This window comes from Xiphophorus couchianus, chromosome 7 (genome assembly GCF_001444195.1).
Source record: "Xiphophorus couchianus chromosome 7, X_couchianus-1.0, whole genome shotgun sequence".
NCBI classification, from domain to species: Eukaryota; Metazoa; Chordata; class Actinopteri; order Cyprinodontiformes; family Poeciliidae; genus Xiphophorus; species Xiphophorus couchianus.
This window is the reverse complement of record NC_040234.1, coordinates 29,210,274-29,229,659: the sequence shown is the minus strand read 5'-3', so window position 1 is coordinate 29,229,659 and position 19,386 is coordinate 29,210,274. Positions and strand designations below refer to the sequence as shown.

The 19,386-nt window shown below is 38.7% G+C and overlaps 1 protein-coding gene across 1 annotated transcript in view; it reads left to right on the top strand.

The window, feature by feature from the left end:
- The window catches only part of dars1 (aspartyl-tRNA synthetase 1), a 41,023-nt gene that overhangs the window by 3,655 nt on the left and 17,982 nt on the right, over window positions 1–19,386 (top strand). Inside the window, exons 2-8 of the mRNA XM_028023387.1 lie at window positions 156–258; window positions 4,910–4,939; window positions 5,226–5,283; window positions 7,625–7,717; window positions 10,552–10,654; window positions 17,193–17,295; window positions 17,864–17,944. Coding sequence (XP_027879188.1) covers window positions 156–258; window positions 4,910–4,939; window positions 5,226–5,283; window positions 7,625–7,717; window positions 10,552–10,654; window positions 17,193–17,295; window positions 17,864–17,944 — 571 coding nt within the window. The remainder of the gene's footprint in view (window positions 1–155; window positions 259–4,909; window positions 4,940–5,225; window positions 5,284–7,624; window positions 7,718–10,551; window positions 10,655–17,192; window positions 17,296–17,863; window positions 17,945–19,386) is intronic.

The following is a 19,386-nucleotide window of genomic DNA, read 5'->3' as shown; positions in this document are numbered from 1 at the left end:
ATAGGATTAAAGAGAGTTCAGACTTTAAAGCTGGAGGTAGTGATGGCTCAGAATTAATTTTCCCAGGCGCTCAACTACTTCCTCGTGGGATGCAGGAGAAATAGGAGGTGGAAGTTGACTTTCATGTTTATGTTGTGTCTTTCTTCCTGTTTCAGTGCAACGGAGGAGGAGCAGCAGGCTCAGTCAAAGAAAGCCCTAAAGAAACAGCAGAAGGAAGCAGAGAAAGCTGCTAAGAAGGCTGAGAAACAGGCCAAGCTGGTCAGTGTTGTTGTTGCATTTTTTTTCAGTTTTGATGTTTCACATCCGCCAAAAATCTTACAGCTGTGGAAGATGTGACGTGTTGTTCTGGTGGGCATTGTTGGCCCAGCAGGGTTGGTGAGCCAACAGGGTGTTGAACTCTATTGTTCAAGTATTCCTGTCATTTCGGTCATGTTTATGTCCATGCGTAGTGTTGTTTTCTTATTGAATCATCCCCACGTCCTACACAGTAATGCTCATATTTACTAAAGCACTTTTGCATTTATGACAGATGGATTATAGAGATATTTTTGGATCATTTTAATCAGATAACTAACAATAAGAACAGTTTCTGCAAAGTACATAGATTTTTTTTTACACATTTCTGTAACATGCTGAGGAACAATTTCTTTGCCAACTTAAAAAGCAAAGATGGACTAAATATTTATCAAACTTAAGGTTTAGATTGTGTGAAATTAATTACACATCCCTGACGGTTGTATTTCGTATTATTCAAACTAAGGTCCATTTCCTGTAGGTAAAAATGAAGCAAAATAACATAAAAATACCAACAGTTTAGGATCTACTCCTACAGCTAAGAGATGTTTTTATTAAATAGAAATTCATGTTCAAAATATTATACAACTGATTAAAACTAACTTATCAACATTTTACTTGGTGGTTTCTCTGTAGTTTATACAATTGATTAAATGTTTCAAATACATATTCACACATTTATCAGCTCAGAACCGCCTTAGCAAAACAAGCAGAGTTATTGTGGCCTAATTGTAGTCTGGATGTTGTTGTGCCATGTCTTTGTGAACAGGTCTGAGTCTCTTGACTTGTGAATCTCATTGTTTCGTTTCTCATCTCAGCTAACGGGGGTTTTCTGACAACCTGAAAGACATCATGCTTCTGGAGGTGGTGGCTTATCTGCCCTCTCTGGTCACTCCAAAACCAAATTAGATACAAAAGTTACTGTATTGTTGGAGATGTTTCGGAAAAACAATGGATTTTTTTTCCAGGAACTCCATGCAGAAATAAGTCAAAAATAACAAACTGTGCAATGTAGCTAACATTTCTTTCAATTGAGCTCTGATAAGGTTGTTGGGCTTCATCCAAACTTGATTGGTCTTCACCTTCACCTGCAGGTCAGGGAATAACACTGTCATCACAAAGGATTGTTTGGAGTACAATTGTTCCTGGCTTATGTAGTCCAAGTGCTATGACCTCACATTTTACGTGGAAGTGTCATATTTAGCCAGTTGGACATCAGCAGAGGCCACATTAGGAAGTGTTGGAAGCAGGGATGAAAACGAGAGGAAAAAACAAAATTGGCATACATTACAACTGTTAATACTATTGCAATATTTATCAATATTATCGTCAATGCAATAGTTATTCTTTTAATATTGTACAGCCGTAGGCCTGAGCAACTTTTCAGAGGAAGATTTTAGGAGACGTCATTTAAACTTCTGACGTTTTCAACACACGTCCATCTTATTGAATAATAAGATTTCAGGGTGAAACACATTAATCACTATTTAAATTGAAATAATTTAAAAAGCTTTATTACTAAAATTCTAAATGAAAAAAAAACTTTCATAAAAAATACAGTTTTTCAAACTCTAGAAGAGTTTGTCTTGTAAACTGTCAGTTGACGGTTCAAACTCCTACTCTCTCAGTCATTGTGTCCTTCACTTTTATCAGTTTCTGTTGTTGCTACAGTGTAGCTTACCTCCATCAGCATGTGAATGGATAAAAGAATATCAGTAGTGTGATATGCTTTGTAGTCCTCTGGACTAGATAAAATACTATACAAATACAGGTCATTTACTTAACATGTATTCACAAACATTCAGACAAACTAGTTTCATGGTCAGGAATCAGAATGATATCAGTGCAGAATAAGAAAGTGTCTGGCCAGCTGTAAGAGAATCATGAAAGGTACTGACAGAAAACTGTAAAATGTGTGTAAAAAGTCATATGTAGGGTGTGCCGTGGTGGCGTAGTGGTTAGCGCAACCCATATTTGGAGGCCTTGAGTCCTCGACGCGGCCGTCGCGGGTTCGACTCCCGGACCCGTCGATATTTGCCGCATGTCTTCCCCCCCCTGTCCTTCCCCGTTTCCCATCAGCCCACTGACATATAAGGGACACTAGAGCCCACAAAAAGACCCCCTGGAGGGGTAAAAAAAAAAAAAAAAAGTCATATGTAAATGTTCGTGGTGATGTAAACAGACCTTATGTCCAGTCACTTATGAACTTGTCTACAGAATACAAATATCCTTGCTCCTTATCTGACGTTGACATGCATTTCCTTCTACCAAAGGCCTCTTATAACTTCATAAATTATAATACACACCTTTGGTGGCTTTTCTCTTTTATATACTTCTAAACATCAAGATGGAGGATTTGTAAGATTTATCCTGTCCCCCTTTTGCCATACAGGAGATGGGATTTTTGCTGCTACTGAAGTTTCAACAAAGAGACTATAAACTTCACTTTTTTATATACACACCTTCTGCAGCCACACACTGCTGCATTCACTGATCAAAGCTTCCCTTTAAGTCCTTTTTCATTAGTTTTCTCAAAAGTTCTGTCGATTTTTTGACATCAAATTTGGTTTTCTTGACTACAAATGTGATTTTTATTTAAAGGTTGACTGCTTGATTAAGTTAAAAGGCAATGCTGTGCAATTTAGTTCATCAGCATTTTTAAGAAAACTCATTCATTTTCCATTTAATTATTCCTCATCTTTTTTTCTTTTGACTCCCTTCCTCCAAATATTTCAGAATTGTATGTGTGTTGCTTTGAATTATTGTCTTATATTAAAAGATAAAGGGAAACAAACATGAAAGGAGGAATATGCTGAAAAATGTAACTTTCTCTTTGACTGCCTCAAACACGCAGGCATGTTTCTTTCTTTTGGATCTCTGTGGGTTTGAAAATAACTCATTCAGTGAGGAGTTTATATTAGCTGAAGAAAAGCACTCTACTGCTCAGGTTCAATAAGACTTAGTCTTCTTTAAATTCTCCCAATATTTCACCTTTGAAATATTCTACTCTAGCAGTTTCTTGGTTGAATTTAGATTTTTTTCCAGGTTGTTTTTCTGCTTTCTGTTCCTTTTCTGCTTTCACAAATGTCACCTGAAGTTACAAATAGATGCTGTACGCTTAGTATGAACTGGATATATTTTTAAATAAACACAAAAGTAGACTGAGAACAGATTTGTGTTTCAGAAAATCAGGGATTGCAAACAGTTCAAGAGCCTTGTAAAATTAATTCAACAGATAAGTCATAGAGAAGTTACAACATTATGGTCCAAACGGTTTATAACCCGCCTGGCCGGCTGCTGTCTTACTCCAGTGTTTGTATTTGATGAATGTTGTCTTAGTAACCTATTTTATTTTAACGTACAACTAGCAATGAGATAACACAAGAAAAATGAATCATTGCCAATTACCTCAGGGCAAACTGCAGACAGGAAAAATGTAAATATTTGAGAACACTTGAGGTCCTACAACCTGTTCCTTGATTGCTTTATTTGCTATGTGCTGTCATGAAATGCTTGGTGGGTTATTTTATCATTCCTTCATAGTTATTTAGCTTAATTTACAGTCTGTCAATTCTTTGCATAACAGAAGAAAAAAAATTATTAAAGTATCCAGTTATTATCCTTAAAATCAGACTGAAAGGCAGGCAATGAAATAGAACCTAATTACTGTAATCTCACAGTTTGACCAAAGTATACTAAAGTGCATCTAAATTAGAGATGTAGTTTTGATACAGTGCAGCGTTATCACAGCTGAGGTGCCTTTGAAAGGTGAAAGCAGTGAAGTGTCATCTTCTAGTTGAATTAAACCAGTCAGCATCATTTCATGGAGGCAGAGGCTGCTGTCACTGTTAGATCCACCAGCTGCTGCTCACATCACTGAAGCATAGTCGGCATCGCCTTGGGGAAGACCTGAAAGCTGAGTTGAATGTTTATTGAGTGAACATCGGTATGTTTTTTTTTCTTCTTCTCTTTTTTTCTTTGCCCCTGCTAGCTCTACGTTCATTCTGCAAACACTTATCACTTTTGTGGGGCTCGGCCGCTTTACGGCTAAAGCGGGTCTATATTCAGTTGATCATAAGCTGCAATATCATCCATCATGTGACTGAATTATTATATCAAGGGTGGGTGATTCCAATTCACTCCACTGCCAGCAGCCATTTCCGTGCCCCAATATCAATTTGCATAGAAAATGGAGCCACAACATTGCCAGGGCTGGATCTCATCGCACTCTGGGAGTCATTTGCCTGGAAGTCCATGCAGAGATAAAGAATATCCGTCCACTTACACTGTTTCTATTACATAGCAATATCTCGTGCTGCCATTACTCATTGCCCGTGATGTTTCGAAGCAATGTGTGGAAGAGCTGTGAATTCCAGGGATCTGACGCTCGGCTCTGGGGTTGAACGATGAGTTATTAATTTTATTCAAATCCTCAACAGCAAAAGATGGAAACGCAATTTACATGACTGTTGTAGCAAAATGTTTCTCCATTTGAAGGCAAATGTTTTGGTGTTTTCTTTTCTTTTTTTGTTAATTTAACAGCTAGGAAATAATAAGATGACTATCTACCAGTAATGCCCCCTGACATTTCCTGTTGTTTTCCTGTTTCTTTCAGGCAGCTGAACAACAAAGTGCAGAGGAAGATGTAAGTATCCTCAAATAACCTCTGGCTTATTTTTTAGGTAGTTTTTTGCTTTTCTGTCTTTTGGTATTCTGTTGCAACAACTGGTATGCAAATACCTGCACGCATGACTCTTGGATCCTGTTTTTTTGCTGCCCAACTTCTCCTTAGGATCATGATAAGCCCTAGTATCTCTGTGTCTCTTATCGTAGATGTAGTAGACAGACAGACGTCATTACAACAAAGTGAAAAGACTGTCTCAACTGTGATAGCATTATGTACTAAAATGTGTTTTGTTGTCTTTTTAAAGGACTTTGCCAAGGACCGATATGGGGTGTCAGCTATGGTGCAATCGCAGCAAAAACTTGGTTGGTATCGGAGCTACCTCGACTCACCAGCACATCTAAACCCTCACAATGAATAAAAACACTGATAAATCATCAATTTAATAAGCTGATTGACGGAATCCAAAAATAAATAGTAGTTTTATGCATATCTCTAAATACTGTGTTTTTTTCACCGTCATTCAAATCTGTATGTTATTTTGCTTTTTTAGCCTGATGTCTAGCAGATGATTTCAGTCTTTGGTAAGGTAGAAAAGGTCCACTTTTAATTTATTCAACAGAAATCCAATGTCTCTACAAAGTATACATGTTCCTGTAACCTTTTCACATTCACCAGAAACTTCAATTTATTTCATTGGAATTTTATGTAATTGACAAACACGAAGTGCATGTTTGTGCAATGGAAGAGAAATATACAATGTCTTTAACATTTTATTGCAAATACAAATATTAACAGTTTGTCAACCTGAAATGGAAATACTTTTTAACAAAGGAGAACTGTTCATCAGATCCCAATACACTGAGCCCTTCTCTGAACAATTCAAGAATCACACAGTATTTCAGGGGTGCCCAAAGTCAGTCCTCGAGGGCCGGCATCCTGCATGTTTTTGTTCTCTCCCTGGTTTAACGCACCTAGATCAAATGATGGCTCATTAGAAGGCCTAAGAAGAACATTGACCTGCTGAAATGTTCTCTCCCTGGTGTTACTTCCACCAGGGAGAGAACTAAAATATACAGGATGCCGGGCCTCGAGGACCGACTTTGGGCACCCCTGCAGTATCTGAAAGTAGTAGAAAGTACCTGAAGACAATGTAGGGCTGGACGATATGGCTGGAAAACCCATCATGATACAGGCATTTCATAATAATTCTCAATTTTGATAATCATTGATTAGTTTTTTGTTTATATATTTGAAATACTATCAAACTGGTAGCATGACCTGTTCTGATTTATCCTCTGTTTTCACCCCAATTATGAGGCAAAGTGGCAGAACCTGAAACTGCTACTGCGCTAGTTACTCAACAGGTTGTTGCTAGGTAACCAAAGTTTGGGGCAACTTGAAACTACATGTTACCAAGCAGGTTGTTGCTAGGTAACCAAAGAGTGAGTTAGTTGATGCCACAAACCTTGCTTCCCTCGACATGAGAGGTTGAGAGGCTAAAACCTTTCTCCTCTGCCTAGATCCCCCAGATAGCTGTGCGGTTCTGGATCAAAGTTCACTGACTCTACATCTGCCCTACCTAAACTTAGTCTAGAACCGTCTCTGGTCCAACAAAAGAATAAATAAGTTGAAAACGATATAGTTTTTTTGCTTCTACTTTGTAATAAACCCCTTTATTTTGGTTTATCACAAAATCTGGATAAAATACATTCAACAAAATGTGAAAATATTTAAGCGTATGTATGTATTTGCATTTAAAGGTTGTATGATTTATTTATTTAAAACGGGGACAATGTACAAGATGTATTAACCACAATAGGAGAGATGCACTGTACCACTTTAAATCTCTAAGTGCTAATTTCCATTGCTGTTTGTTACCAAGGTGACATTACAAAGTTTACACACTCATTACAAAGACATGAGGAAATTACCAGTTATTGTTCCACACGTTTCATCTACACTTGTTGAGAAATACAGGTTGTGCATCTGTTTGTACATGCAGTAAGAGTGTTTCAACCTGTTTTTCTGCATGAACTCCTTCAGCATGGTAGTAGAGCTAGAAGTATTCCAGTCAAGCAAACTGATTAAACAGGCTTATGATAAACATCACAAAACAACACCTCTAGTAGCAATTTCATCGATACCAGAGATAATTCATCAAACTGCCTGTGTTTGAGAACTCCCTAGATGGGGAAAGCAGCAGACAGACCTGTTGCTGCCGTCCATCTGTCTGCATATTCTTTCAGCATCAGTGGCAACAGACAAAGTGGGGCCTCCCTCCCTCACCTGCATGCTAAGTTCAGCCATAGGGATGAAGCGGGAGGGGTTGGGGAGCGGGAGAGTTGACGGAGAGTTCTCAGCCAAAGGGGCAGCTCTTTCTTTAGTGTCTCTGCATGATTATCAGCAGTAAGCATGCCTTAGAGTGATACAAGTGAAACTAGACTCAATTTGTCATAAAGCCCAGGGAGAATAGCCAAATTTTAGACAGCTTTCAGCAGCTCTTCTACTGTGTCTTATTTATTAGGCATGCCTGTAATTTGAGCAGTTTTACTGCCTGTTTCACCACAAGCACACGCTTGCTTCTTCACATTTTGTTCTACCTTTGGGAGTATGAAGGATAGTCGAGGGAGATTATTATTTTTTTGCTCAAAAGTTGGGGAGTTCTTTGTACTAATGAAAAATTTGTATGTCTATTTGATCCAGACAGGGCATTGGTCCGAGTCGAAGACCTTACTCCACAGAAAGTTGACCAGCTGATCTGGTTGCGTGCCCGGGTCCACACCAGCCGAGCCAAAGGTGAGATCACTCCTTTGCCTCTGGGCGCTTTGTTCACCTTTTATATCAGAGCATACAAAGAGCCAGGCTGAGATGCCCCCCCTTGTGCTTATCCTCGGTGTCCTATACTCTGCAGACTAAATCATCTGCCCCTGAGCCATTTTCCTCCACAGCTCTCCTTTTAGTTCAACATCAAACAGCAGAGGCAGCCGACAGTGATGTGGACTTCTTGGATTTCTTATGACCTCAACAACTGACATCACTGCCCTTAGCTTTAATACTAACTTTTACCACCCACTGCTATCTACATAATGCAAAAAGTATTAAAACTATTTGAACTTTTAATTGATGCATAAATGAAGAGAAAGAAATACAAGGTTGTGAAATACAGGAAAAATAAGTGTTTTGCAAATAAAAATCTAAAGTGTGTTTTTCTCTGGACTCAACATTTTGTAGAACCAGTTTGTGCTGCATTTACAGCTGCAAGTCCTCTTTGGGATACGTCTCTGACAGCTTCGCTCGTCCTTTTAATGGAAATATCTGCTAATTCTGGGCAAATTACCTCGACACTTGCCAGACTGGATGGAATGTGTCTATGAACATCAGTTCCCAAGTTTTGGACAATTTCAACATATGAATACAGTTTGATCTAAATCATTCCACTGAAGTTCTGGCTGTATTTTTAGGTTAGTGAGCCTCAACTCTTCTGCAGCCTACAATACATTTTTTAACATGTTTCCTCTAACAGAGCTTTTTTTGTCTCCACTGATGGTTCTTTCAACACCAAAAGTCTCATTTGACCCAAACACCTCCCACATGTTTGCTGCATTCACCTACATGGGTGGTGGCAACCTGAAAATGTTACTACTTATTGCATTCCCAGAGTTTCCCCCAGAAAACTTGCTAAGCCCAGTTGTCCGGGCACCAAGGGGGTGCACAGTGTTTTGGTATTAAAAGAACAATATTCATAGTTAGTTTGTTTTGTTACCATAGCAACAATCTGATGCTATGAGTTTAATCTTTGAATTTGAGCTCTATTTGTTCACAAATACAAATTAGTAAACTGCAATTATAACTTATTGCTTTTTAGGATGGCCAATTAAACTACTCCCCCTCTCCCAGAATTCACTAAATTTAACACAGAAGCTGTTTTTAGCATCAAAAGGTGATCCTAAGTCAAATTCTGCTCAAGGCCTCATAAAGTCTTGGACCAAACCTGCATGATGAGTTAAAAAAGCTGCACAATGGGAGATTTAATTCAATGCTGCTAATGGGGCTTTAGTAGCTCTTCCATTTCGTGTTGGTTGAGTTTTTAATAAGCGTCACAGAAACTGTTTTGGTTGCTCAAGTTTATGGGACGAGTTTCTCAGATCTCCACGCAGCCATGCGTATTGACTCCGGCAGACTAAGTGGACAAAGCATTTGATACGGTTTGATGCATCATTTAACCGGAAAAATAATACTAAAAAAATTATATAATAATATAAAACCAGTGTAAACCATGGCGGGCTGCCAGGCTTATAATACACAGGGGAAAACCCTGCATTCCTTCAACAATGACTTTTGTGTGGGCATTCTTCCATAGAGGTCAAATTAAGGTGCAGTTCAAGAACAATAGTTTGACTGATTTTTCCCACCTGATCTCTGCATCTCTGCAGCTTCTCTATAGAGTTGGCATGAACCTTTTGGCTGCTTCTCTGATTAATGCTTTCCTTCCCTAAACTTGTTTAGGTGGACAGCCAAGTAGGTTTTCAGCTTTGCCTTGCCCTTTCCATTTTAGGATGATTAAATTACAGAAAGATGGACTGTTTACTAATAAGGTGACTTCTGAAGGCAATTCATTGTGCTTGATTATATTTACAGGTATCAGAGTGAAGAGTCTTAATACAGAAGCACACCTAACGTTTGAAAATTATGCGTTATTAAACGTCACTATTGGTGGATTAATATTATAATATGGAATGATTGAAGGGGTATGAATACTTTTTAAAAGAAACTGTTAAAAACAAGCAAAAACTTCTAAGATCTCAAACCAAACAGAATTTATGTTGAATTGGACTTGTCCCATTATTTGCCTACAATTTTCCCTTTTCCCACCCTCTCCTGGTCAAGCAGTTTGACAGTCTAAGGGTGTTTTCTAATAAAATTCTCAGACTGGCTTATCACTGCCAACAGGAAGATCAGATAACTCAGTTGCAGCAACTGACAGCCTTGGAGCTTTTGAGTTTGAATACAATGAATTGCCTAAGCTTGACTTTGTTACTCCTCGGCATTAAACACCCCACCTTTTTTCTGCTCGGCTAAACCTGTCATCACAAACAAACCTACTGACATCATAAACAAACCTATTATTGTATTTTTTGACTATTTCCTTTCAAGATAACTTCCAGGGTCAAGAGTTGCTTCCTATCCACTTGTGTTTTAATTCTCCGTGCTCGCTGTGGGATGTCCGTGTGAGCAGACCAACATCCTGATTCGGTGTGGAACGAGGTTTGTTTTTTGGTGGGACTTTGGCATCGGCGCTATCCCCACCACTCCCCTCTTTCTCTCACCCAGCAAACATCAAAGTATCTGGGTGGTCCTTCTATGTGCAGACCTGAGGTTTTGTGAGCTTGTTTGTTTACACTCTTCCAAGGTGTGTGTTTGACTTTAAGGTAGCTATCAGACTTTCTCCACAAAGTGCTGTTCAAACACAAGGCTTTGTTTGCAAATGTTTGACCCTCTGCAGCTGCAGGATCCAGTCTTCCTTTTTATTTCACTCAGCAAACCAACCCTGCTTCCAACTAAGTGTTTTTCTTTTTTGTGATAAGTCTGTTAGGCCTGCACCACCTATTGTTGTTGCTTTGCTTTTGCAGGGAAGCAATGCTTCTTGGTCCTGCGTCAGCAGCAGTTCAACGTGCAGGCGCTGGTCGCAGTGGGAGATCGTGCCAGCAAGCAGATGGTCAAGTTTGCCGCAAAGTGAGTACCGAGACTGTTTTTCCTGTCAGCCGGTGCAGACAATGGTGGGAAAATCCTGGGCTCTAATCGTTCGCTGGTCCATTTTCACACATTCTAAACCATGAGAGGAGGAGGGGGTTGGCAATCAGTCATTTTTCACATGACAGCTGAGGCTGGCTTTTAACAGGGTGGAATACGACGCAGTTTTTAATGGAGCACTTCCTGTTAAGATGGCAGATACAACGGTGTGGAAGCCACACTTAAGTGCAAAACATCATTAGTCATTTTAACAGCTAAATTGTAGCCCATTACTGCTAGTCTATGAATGAAAGCAATTTTCCGAGGACGGAGGAAGGGACACAATCGCGCTGACTGAGGCTCACATTAGAGGTTCACTTAAGAGCTTGATTATAGAATAACTCGTAATGGGAGCTTGAATTAGATAGAAAAATGCTGCATGATAAAAATCATGCACGTGCTGAAATATGCAGCACATTGATTTCAAAACAAGCATTTTTTTACGCCCTGTACTTAGTGAATTTCACGTGTGAGACCTTAATTATTATATGCAACGTTAATGGCTTTTCTGTGGATGTTGCCAAATTAGTACAACGGTGACACCCACGGCTGTAATCGACCACATGAAAAAGGCAGTTGATGCTCGGCTTTGGCAATTCAGGTATTGCAATAACAAACACCGTTTAAGATGTGACCATAGCTCAGTTCAAAAGCACCTCCCTAGATCTGTATTCTATGCTATTCCTGCAGGAAGCCATTCAAATGATAGAAAGTAAATACTCTGAGTAAAGGCAGTTAGCCAGACAGTTCAGATAGAGCAGAGTCAAGCCTGCTTACAGAACATGTTGAGCTTTGTAACTGTTTCAGACAGTTGCCTCATAAGCTCTGCAGGTTCTGACATCTTCACTGTGATCTGAGCTGGCCTTCCTGGCCTCTTTTTCTCTCACTGGTTATTTTTAAAATCAGCAACGAAAGATCAAGAAATACCAAACATTTCAAAGAAACTTTAAGCATCTGTTTACAGGGGCCTTTCTTAAAATCAAGTAAAAGTCCTATAGATTTTTGGATGCATTACCTGCATAATCTTCACTTCCATTAATATTCACCATTTGCTCAATGTATGCAATAATATTACTAGACTATTGCTCTATATATTTTAGCAATAGGAAATAAAGGCTTGGCTTAACGGTTGAGAAAATTAGCAAGAGTTATAACTTCAGTGGTATAAACAAGTAAGACTGCAACTAGCAATTATTTTATTAATCTATTCTTCTGACAGTCGGATTAATATAAAACATTAAAAAGCGCAAACAACTGGCTGCATAAGTATGCAAAGGCTAACCTAAAGCTTTGCTAAAACGCACAATTATATTCATAGAATTATTTAGTGTTAAATGAAATAATTTATTCTGAGCATTCTCTTCTTGAGACTGTTGTGCAACAGCCGACTGGCTTCAATCAGAAGCTTTTTTAGACTCAGTTGTAATACAGACCTCTATAGAAGATCCTTCCTGCACACGGCCGTCAGCATCTACAACTGAGGAAAATTATGAGCTGCATCAACATTTAATTTCCGCTTGAAAATTATTATTATTTTTTTTGAATTTCTAACAAGCCCCACTGTTTTGTTGCAGAGCTTCAAAGACTGTGAACATCTTGTCATCCAACAAGTATTAGTTTGATGTTGGCTAAGGTATGCCAAAATAAAATTTTCTTTAACATTTTTTAAATTAATTTACATGTATGCCTGGACTCACTGTGATGCTAACACATAAGTCTTTTGATTTGATTTTTAGGATTTTATGTTTTTGATTTTATGTTTAGGATCTAAACCGTTTTTTGAATAGTCTTTATTTTTATCTCGTTTTACAAGACATGTCATCCATAAAAAAAAAAGAAAGAAAAAAATCTACATGACACAAGGCTACCACAATCGAATATTGTGTTCCTTTGAATTTAGTAGTACAGATATATGGATTATATGTAAAACAAAACCAGTATTTGACAGAAATTTGTTGTTAGGCAGGAACTCAAAAAGAAATAAGATGTGTAATTTCAGCATTTTTAGTTAATAAATGACAATTTACTTGATTTATTTATTTTTTTAATTTAGCAGTCCTTCTACACATACTTTACATCCAAGATATGCTTACCACATCCATGTTTTATATGGATCCTCTACAGTTTGTTCTGCTATTTAGTGATTCACACTGTAATTATGATGGTGAACCTACTGATGCTCAGACTGGAGTGTTGACGTCAGCTTGAGCATATGGCTCAAACTCCTGATGTTTGTTGCAGTTCCTCTTTAGATGACCTTTGGGCTGCACTTTGCCATCATGTGGGATTAGTGACTCTGCAAAATAACTGATGGTTCTCACGGCCATGAACTTAGTTTGCTCTTTGTTGTCGTGTTAAATCACAGAAACCCATCTCTGAAAACACTAGAGAGAAAAAAATGTCTTCAGACTCCTGAGTAATTGTCTCTCTTCTGTCTGTTAAAGCATTTCATCTTCAATCATAAAATGATCTTCATGGGAAAGAGATCTTGGGCTTAGAAAACTTTGCCTAACATTTGCCCTCCTGTTCATTTTTTACTGGGAAAAAACCCCATCACCTGTGAGAAAAGATAAAGTAGATAGCAAACAGCATATTACTGTTCAGAAAGATCTTGATAGTAAGGGTTGATAACCAAAAGATATCCAAGATAAGTTAAATCTACTAGAGGTCAGTAGTATAAAGTTAAATATTACTCTTCTTATCAAAGCTTATTGTACTGTATTTCCCCAAGCATTTATTTAGGTTTCGGGTGTATCTGCAACTCTTACGTATCACGGTTCCTCAATCTACTTCTGCAATGTTTGTGGCATGACAGTTGGTTTGTGTTGCAAAACTTGGCACCTAGCAACGGAGCAAGTGAAAGTGACGACACGGTTGTCAAAGCAACTTGTTTTTACTAAACTTTACCGCTTCTCAGAACGCAACTGGTGGGTTTCTACCCTCCCCATCTAGTTTCACATGCTGTGGTTTGATGATTGACAAGCTGAGTGGGAACCCAGATTAAAAGGAAATCCTCTCATAATCATACCGAGGCCAAAGGTGGCATCATAGTGGGAAGTCGCCTTTCATTTATCCCATGTCCAGGACATCCTCTTCTCACACACAGTTTAATCAAGAGCTCCAGAAGCTCTGCAATCTCTACTCTACTGCCAGCGAAGCGGAGCTGAATGTGAAGTTCCCAATTCAACCCATACTCTACTGTAGTTTAGTTTTCTTTCTATAGAATAGACCTCCTAATTCTTTATTAGAAGCAGGAGTCCTCTACAAATTACTGCTTGGAGATCACTAATGCGTTCAACGCTAGAGACCTTTCCAAAAGCAGAAAGTAGACTATAGAGGAGGGCATTTGGGGTAAATGCAACCAAAAACAATAACAAGACTCTAATGCTAGCAAGAGAAATGTGCCATGGTCTTTAAGCAAGGACAAAATATAAATTCTACAACCGCCAGTCCATTTTTGTTAACATTTTGTGAAGAAAGACGTTGCGTTCATGTTGTCTTCAGAGGTTTTCATGTTGTTTTCTTCAGTGATTCATGGTACAGCGCCACCACAGGTGAGGGGGTGAAACAGATTTTTCAAAGGGTTTGGTTTGTTGGATACAGAACCACACCAGCCCAAAATATAGCAAATGTGATGGCTTTAGTCCTCAATCAATCACAGTGTACCAGACTATCCGGTGTGAAAACACCTCAGCTCTCAGGGTGAGCCCAGCCTCCCTACAGATGCATCACATTTGAACTGCCTTTATAAGTTATGTGGTTATTATAGTAGTACTCAGTATCTCATGACCACATGTAAAGGGTTTGTGAAGCCAACATAGCGGGTAATCACGAGCTTCACTTTTAATCTTTTTTTAAAACCATAATATAAAAGATCAGCGCTCACATTTCTGCAGACAAGCTCCAGTTAATCAGAACAAGACTCCAAGATAATTGATCTGTAGTCGAGGCCGGAGCGTGACCTTTGATTTTTCCCTCGGTTTTAAACCACGGCTTCAGACTTGGATTAGTCGAATCAAAAGTATTTTCCTCAAAATTCTTAAAGTGATTGGAGACGACCCACAAGTACTGAACCCATGTCGTGGTCAGTTTTTGTCAGGTTGAAGAATCGCACCATCTTGGTTTTCCTTGGGTCATTTACTCAAGTTCATCTCTCTTCTCTTCCGTCTCATTTCCATGCGGTGATGTCAGTTACGTGTCGTGTATCCTCAGAGTTTTGGGGGCGAGCTTAAGACGGTCATTAATGTAGGGGATTTATTTATTTTACTGATCTCCTCCTGGATGGGAAGGACTATGGCGGCAGCTGTCGCGGGGCTGAAGGGACAGCAGTGCCCCGGCGTTCAGTCCCTCATTACTGCTTTTTAATGAGGAGGAGTGACGGATTACAGCAGGTCTCCCATCTGGCCCGGCGCTGTTTGGCAAGCAGGGGGGTGTTTCGCTTTTCTAACACGGTACACTGAGTTTCCACCAGCTTGAATCTAGGGGCCAGGCGTTGGTTTTGAAACCAACAAAGATCAAGTAAAAATAAAAAATGGCCTTTCTCCATATTTACTTTAAATTTAATGTAGGACAGGAAAATGATCACAATGGGAACAAAACCCAGATGATTTTGTTGTATAGCTGTGTACTTCCTACATCCTGAAATATGATGCAGTTCCTCACCTTGATGCTTTTGTTTTATTCTATGCACACTTAAAACTATTAAACTCTGAATTTTGTTATTTGAAAATTAAAACTTTGAATTTTTAAACAATTAGTGGTTTAAGTTCAAAATTATTTGATTATCTGAAGGTTAAAGATGAATTTGATTAATAAAAACAACATATAATCTTATCAGTGATGATCAGTTCTTTCTCAGGTAGTTGTTGGTGCAGGAAGTTAGATGACTTCTGCATGATTCTGAAGACTGAAAACATCCTCTTCCTTAGGTTAGGTGTTATAATTGAGTGACAGTCTCTTCTTTTCAGCTTCTGAGAATTTGACAAACTCTCCATACCTTTTGTTTGATTTCTACTTCTGCTTTTTAAATCTGTTCTTCAGTTGTTTGCATGATCTGCTGTTAATCTTACATAGGGTAGAGTTGTTATTTGGAGTTGATCAGTATTGAGTAGATGGAGGTGTTTGTTAATAAATTAGACTGTCATCATAAGGTTAATGTATTTCCATTATTCTATCTGGAAAGGTAACTTCTTATAGTATAGGTTCATTAAACAGATGAATCACTGATAACATATTTCAAACATTTATTTTTACTCTTTTTTTTATTATGCTTCTCAGATAAACAAAATACAAAATGTATTTCTCATAAAATTATAGTACTGAAAACCAGTTAAACAAGATTATAATCCAGAAGTATACCCTAACTTATAAGCATGTCCATATACTGTATAGTAGATGCACTGAATATTTCTTAGGACTCCTTTTGGATTGAATGCCATAAAAGTACAGCAAAACGGAAAGCCCAAGTTGCTTTAAGCTTGACTGGAGTTTTGGTTCAGCTTTCTCTCACCTACCTGAGAGAAACCCGGTGAAGTTTAGGTCAGACTAGTTTAATGGCATCTCCATGTAACTAAAGTCTAAAGTGGACCAACACCAGCTGATCACAAGGCTCCCCAAATCTTCGCTGTCTGTAGAAACATCACACTGGATCTTAAGCAACTTAAAATCCTTGCCCATCCTCTCTTCTTTTAGAGTTTGGGAGCTTGATTTTCAAATGCAACACAAAATTTCAGCCATAATCCATTGCTTTCACTCCTTAGCCCAGGTAAGATGCTTAGATCAGATGTCACTAATTCAGGATTGACTTAACAAAATGGTGTCTGCATCTAGTGGTCCTTGAAGCACTCACTACTGCTGCAGTCCACACCTTGTAAATCTATCAAATGGACTTTGGTTTACAATAATCTCAAGGCTGTAGTTTTCCTTGTTGTTTGTGTATCTTTCTTTGCTACATGCCATCAGATTTTTCAGTAATTTTCTATTCAAATACAGAAAATATTCTGTTAACGCGACCCCTGAAATTAACAAAAATGACCCAAAATATATTTTAACAATTTTTTATTTATGATGATTAATTACAAATAGTCTAAATTTGAAAAAATATTTTCCCTCAAACTACCTGAGCAGTCTGTATTTTGTTCTAAATGAGCTTGTAGAGAAATTGTACATGTCATTGCAGCCTGCTGATTAAAGCAGCCGGAGGAATAGGGGAAGGTGGTTTTGATATGAAAGCCACAAGTGCACGTGGCATCTGAAATACCTCTTCACTTTTCTGCAAATGTCACTTCAACAGTTGTATTTCCAGCATGATTGAAAAAAAGAAGAAAAATGGCACAATCAAGTCAGAAATCACTCACCCATGTCCCACACGCTTGCTTTCCTTCATGTCTGCAGGTTGAGGTCAGAGTTTAACAGAGATGTGGGTTTGATGCAGGCGCAGAAGTTTGTTTTCTAAGTGCAGCTTGTTCCTTTCACTCTGCAGCATCACGAAGGAGAGCATCGTGGATGTGGAGGCCATGGTGAGGAAAGTGGAGCAGAAGATCGAGAGCTGTTCACAGCAGGACGTGGAGCTCCACATCGAGAGGGTTAGCTCACCTGCAAGGCCTTCTCATGCACCCTGTTCCCTTTCACATCCAAATAAACACACAAAGTTGTACATCTTTCCTGCCTGGCAGCATAAAAGCATCCAGACTTTTAGGCCTTTATAGTTCATTTTGTTCAGGCAGGTACACAGCTCCCCTCACAGGAAGCACACAGCTGCTCTTAGAGTAGGCAAAACAGTGCACCTAATGTTTACCTCTTTGTTAAAACTCATTGTTCAAGCAGATTGGGATCATTGACCAGGTAACCCTCGTGCTAGCAGATGTGGAGAAATAAAATTTCAAAGCTATGAGACAAGGTGTTCAGGCTCTACACTTGAAACAATAACCAAACCGATAACAATAAACGCGCACGTTTGTCAGCTGGAGTCAGTTTTTCACATAAACAGAGGGGGGTGTCACTTCTTATTCGGTTTCACTTTGACGTAGATGTCTGGAGGTCAGGTACTTTCCATTTTCTTAAGCCCTTATGTAAACATTGCAGCTTTGTTTTAGACATTTTATTGTGCTAAGCTTAGTTTTCTTTTACTTGTTTTTTTTTTATTCCTCTCAGATTTTTGTCATCAGCCAGGCAGAGCCTCGTCTCCCCCTGCAGCTGGAGGACGCAGTCAGGCCGGATGGAGATGGGGAGGAGGTGAGGTGACTTGAGCCGTTTCTCAAACAAGAATGGACAAAAAAACCTTAGACTGTAAGATGGTAGAGGTGTACGTCAAAAGAACTGCAATTGCTTCAAGAAGTGGTTTTATATAGGAGGGGTTGGAATACAAACCTTTCAGATTTTTATTTGAGAAAACTTTGAGGAATGATGTCATTCCATTGTGACAAATGTGGGGGAAAAAATCAAGTTGTGTTAAAATGTTAGTTACATATTGCTGTTGTGCAGAACTAAAGCACCAGTTTAACTCAATATTAGCTGTTCTGACATGATTTGTAAAAGCTGCTTCTTATCTCTAGTGATATGATTTCACATGGTTAAAGCATACAAGAATAGCCTATCTCTTATGGTCTCTGTTTTCAGCCCATCCCACAAGTTTTCCATATGCTTTAATTCTGCTGATGGAGAAGGATGTTTATTGAATGCATGCGAACTGTTTTGGTTTGACTTGAAGTTTATGTCACCATGCACATCTCAGAATAATCCCATGTCCTTTGGAAGAGAAGCAGGCCCACGTCGTTGCATATATTCCACTGTATCCAACAGTGTATTCTTTGTGTTACATCTAACCTACCTTGAGGGGTTTTTTTGGGCTACAAGCTCATTTAATTTTTAATTAAATGTTAATTTAATTAAAGTTAAATTATAGTGTTCAACCAGAACACTATATTCTACTTAAACTCTACTTAAAGTATACTAACTGGAGTTTCTGAAACTCCAGTTTTTATTTATTTATTTGTTATTTTAGGACAGATGGTACATAGAAAGCATCTGATTGTCGTAGAAGCTTTGACAGCCGTTTTTGGTCCCTGTTGCAGTTGTTTTGAACTTTATTTGTTTCTCTGACTGTAGCTCTGTTTTGAGGACTAGGAAAGCAGCTGTTTTCTTGTAGCTGTTTCTAGACGTATTTAGACCAGCACATTTCAGAGGAAGTTGTATGACATTTTAAAGAAAAACGGGCGTCTGACACGGCATATTTCTACCCGAGGGTAACAGAAAAACATCACTTCATAATTGGAAGTTCCTTGTTTTTAAACTCTTGTCAACTTAAAAAAATAAAATAAGAAACAAGGGTGAAGTTATTTATTGCGAAGGGATGGTTGCGGGTATCATAAATGCCATTTTTGATGTCTTTGGTGAAACCATTTACAGTATTTCGCAGCATGAAACTGAAGTGAAGGGTGAAATTTTTAAAGACTTTTTAGCACATTTCAAACAGGGGTGTCAACAAATTTGTCCTTGTATGTACACGGGTCGTGCCTTGTTGCAGTGAACACACCTGTTTGTATCCACCAGCTACATTTCACATCTGCAGCAGGATCTCAGGTGTTTTCTGTTGGGATTCAACATGTCAGTCACACACTTGTAGCAGCACCTGTCGTCCCCAGAGACGGAGGCCAGATCGGCTCTGACTGTCTGCC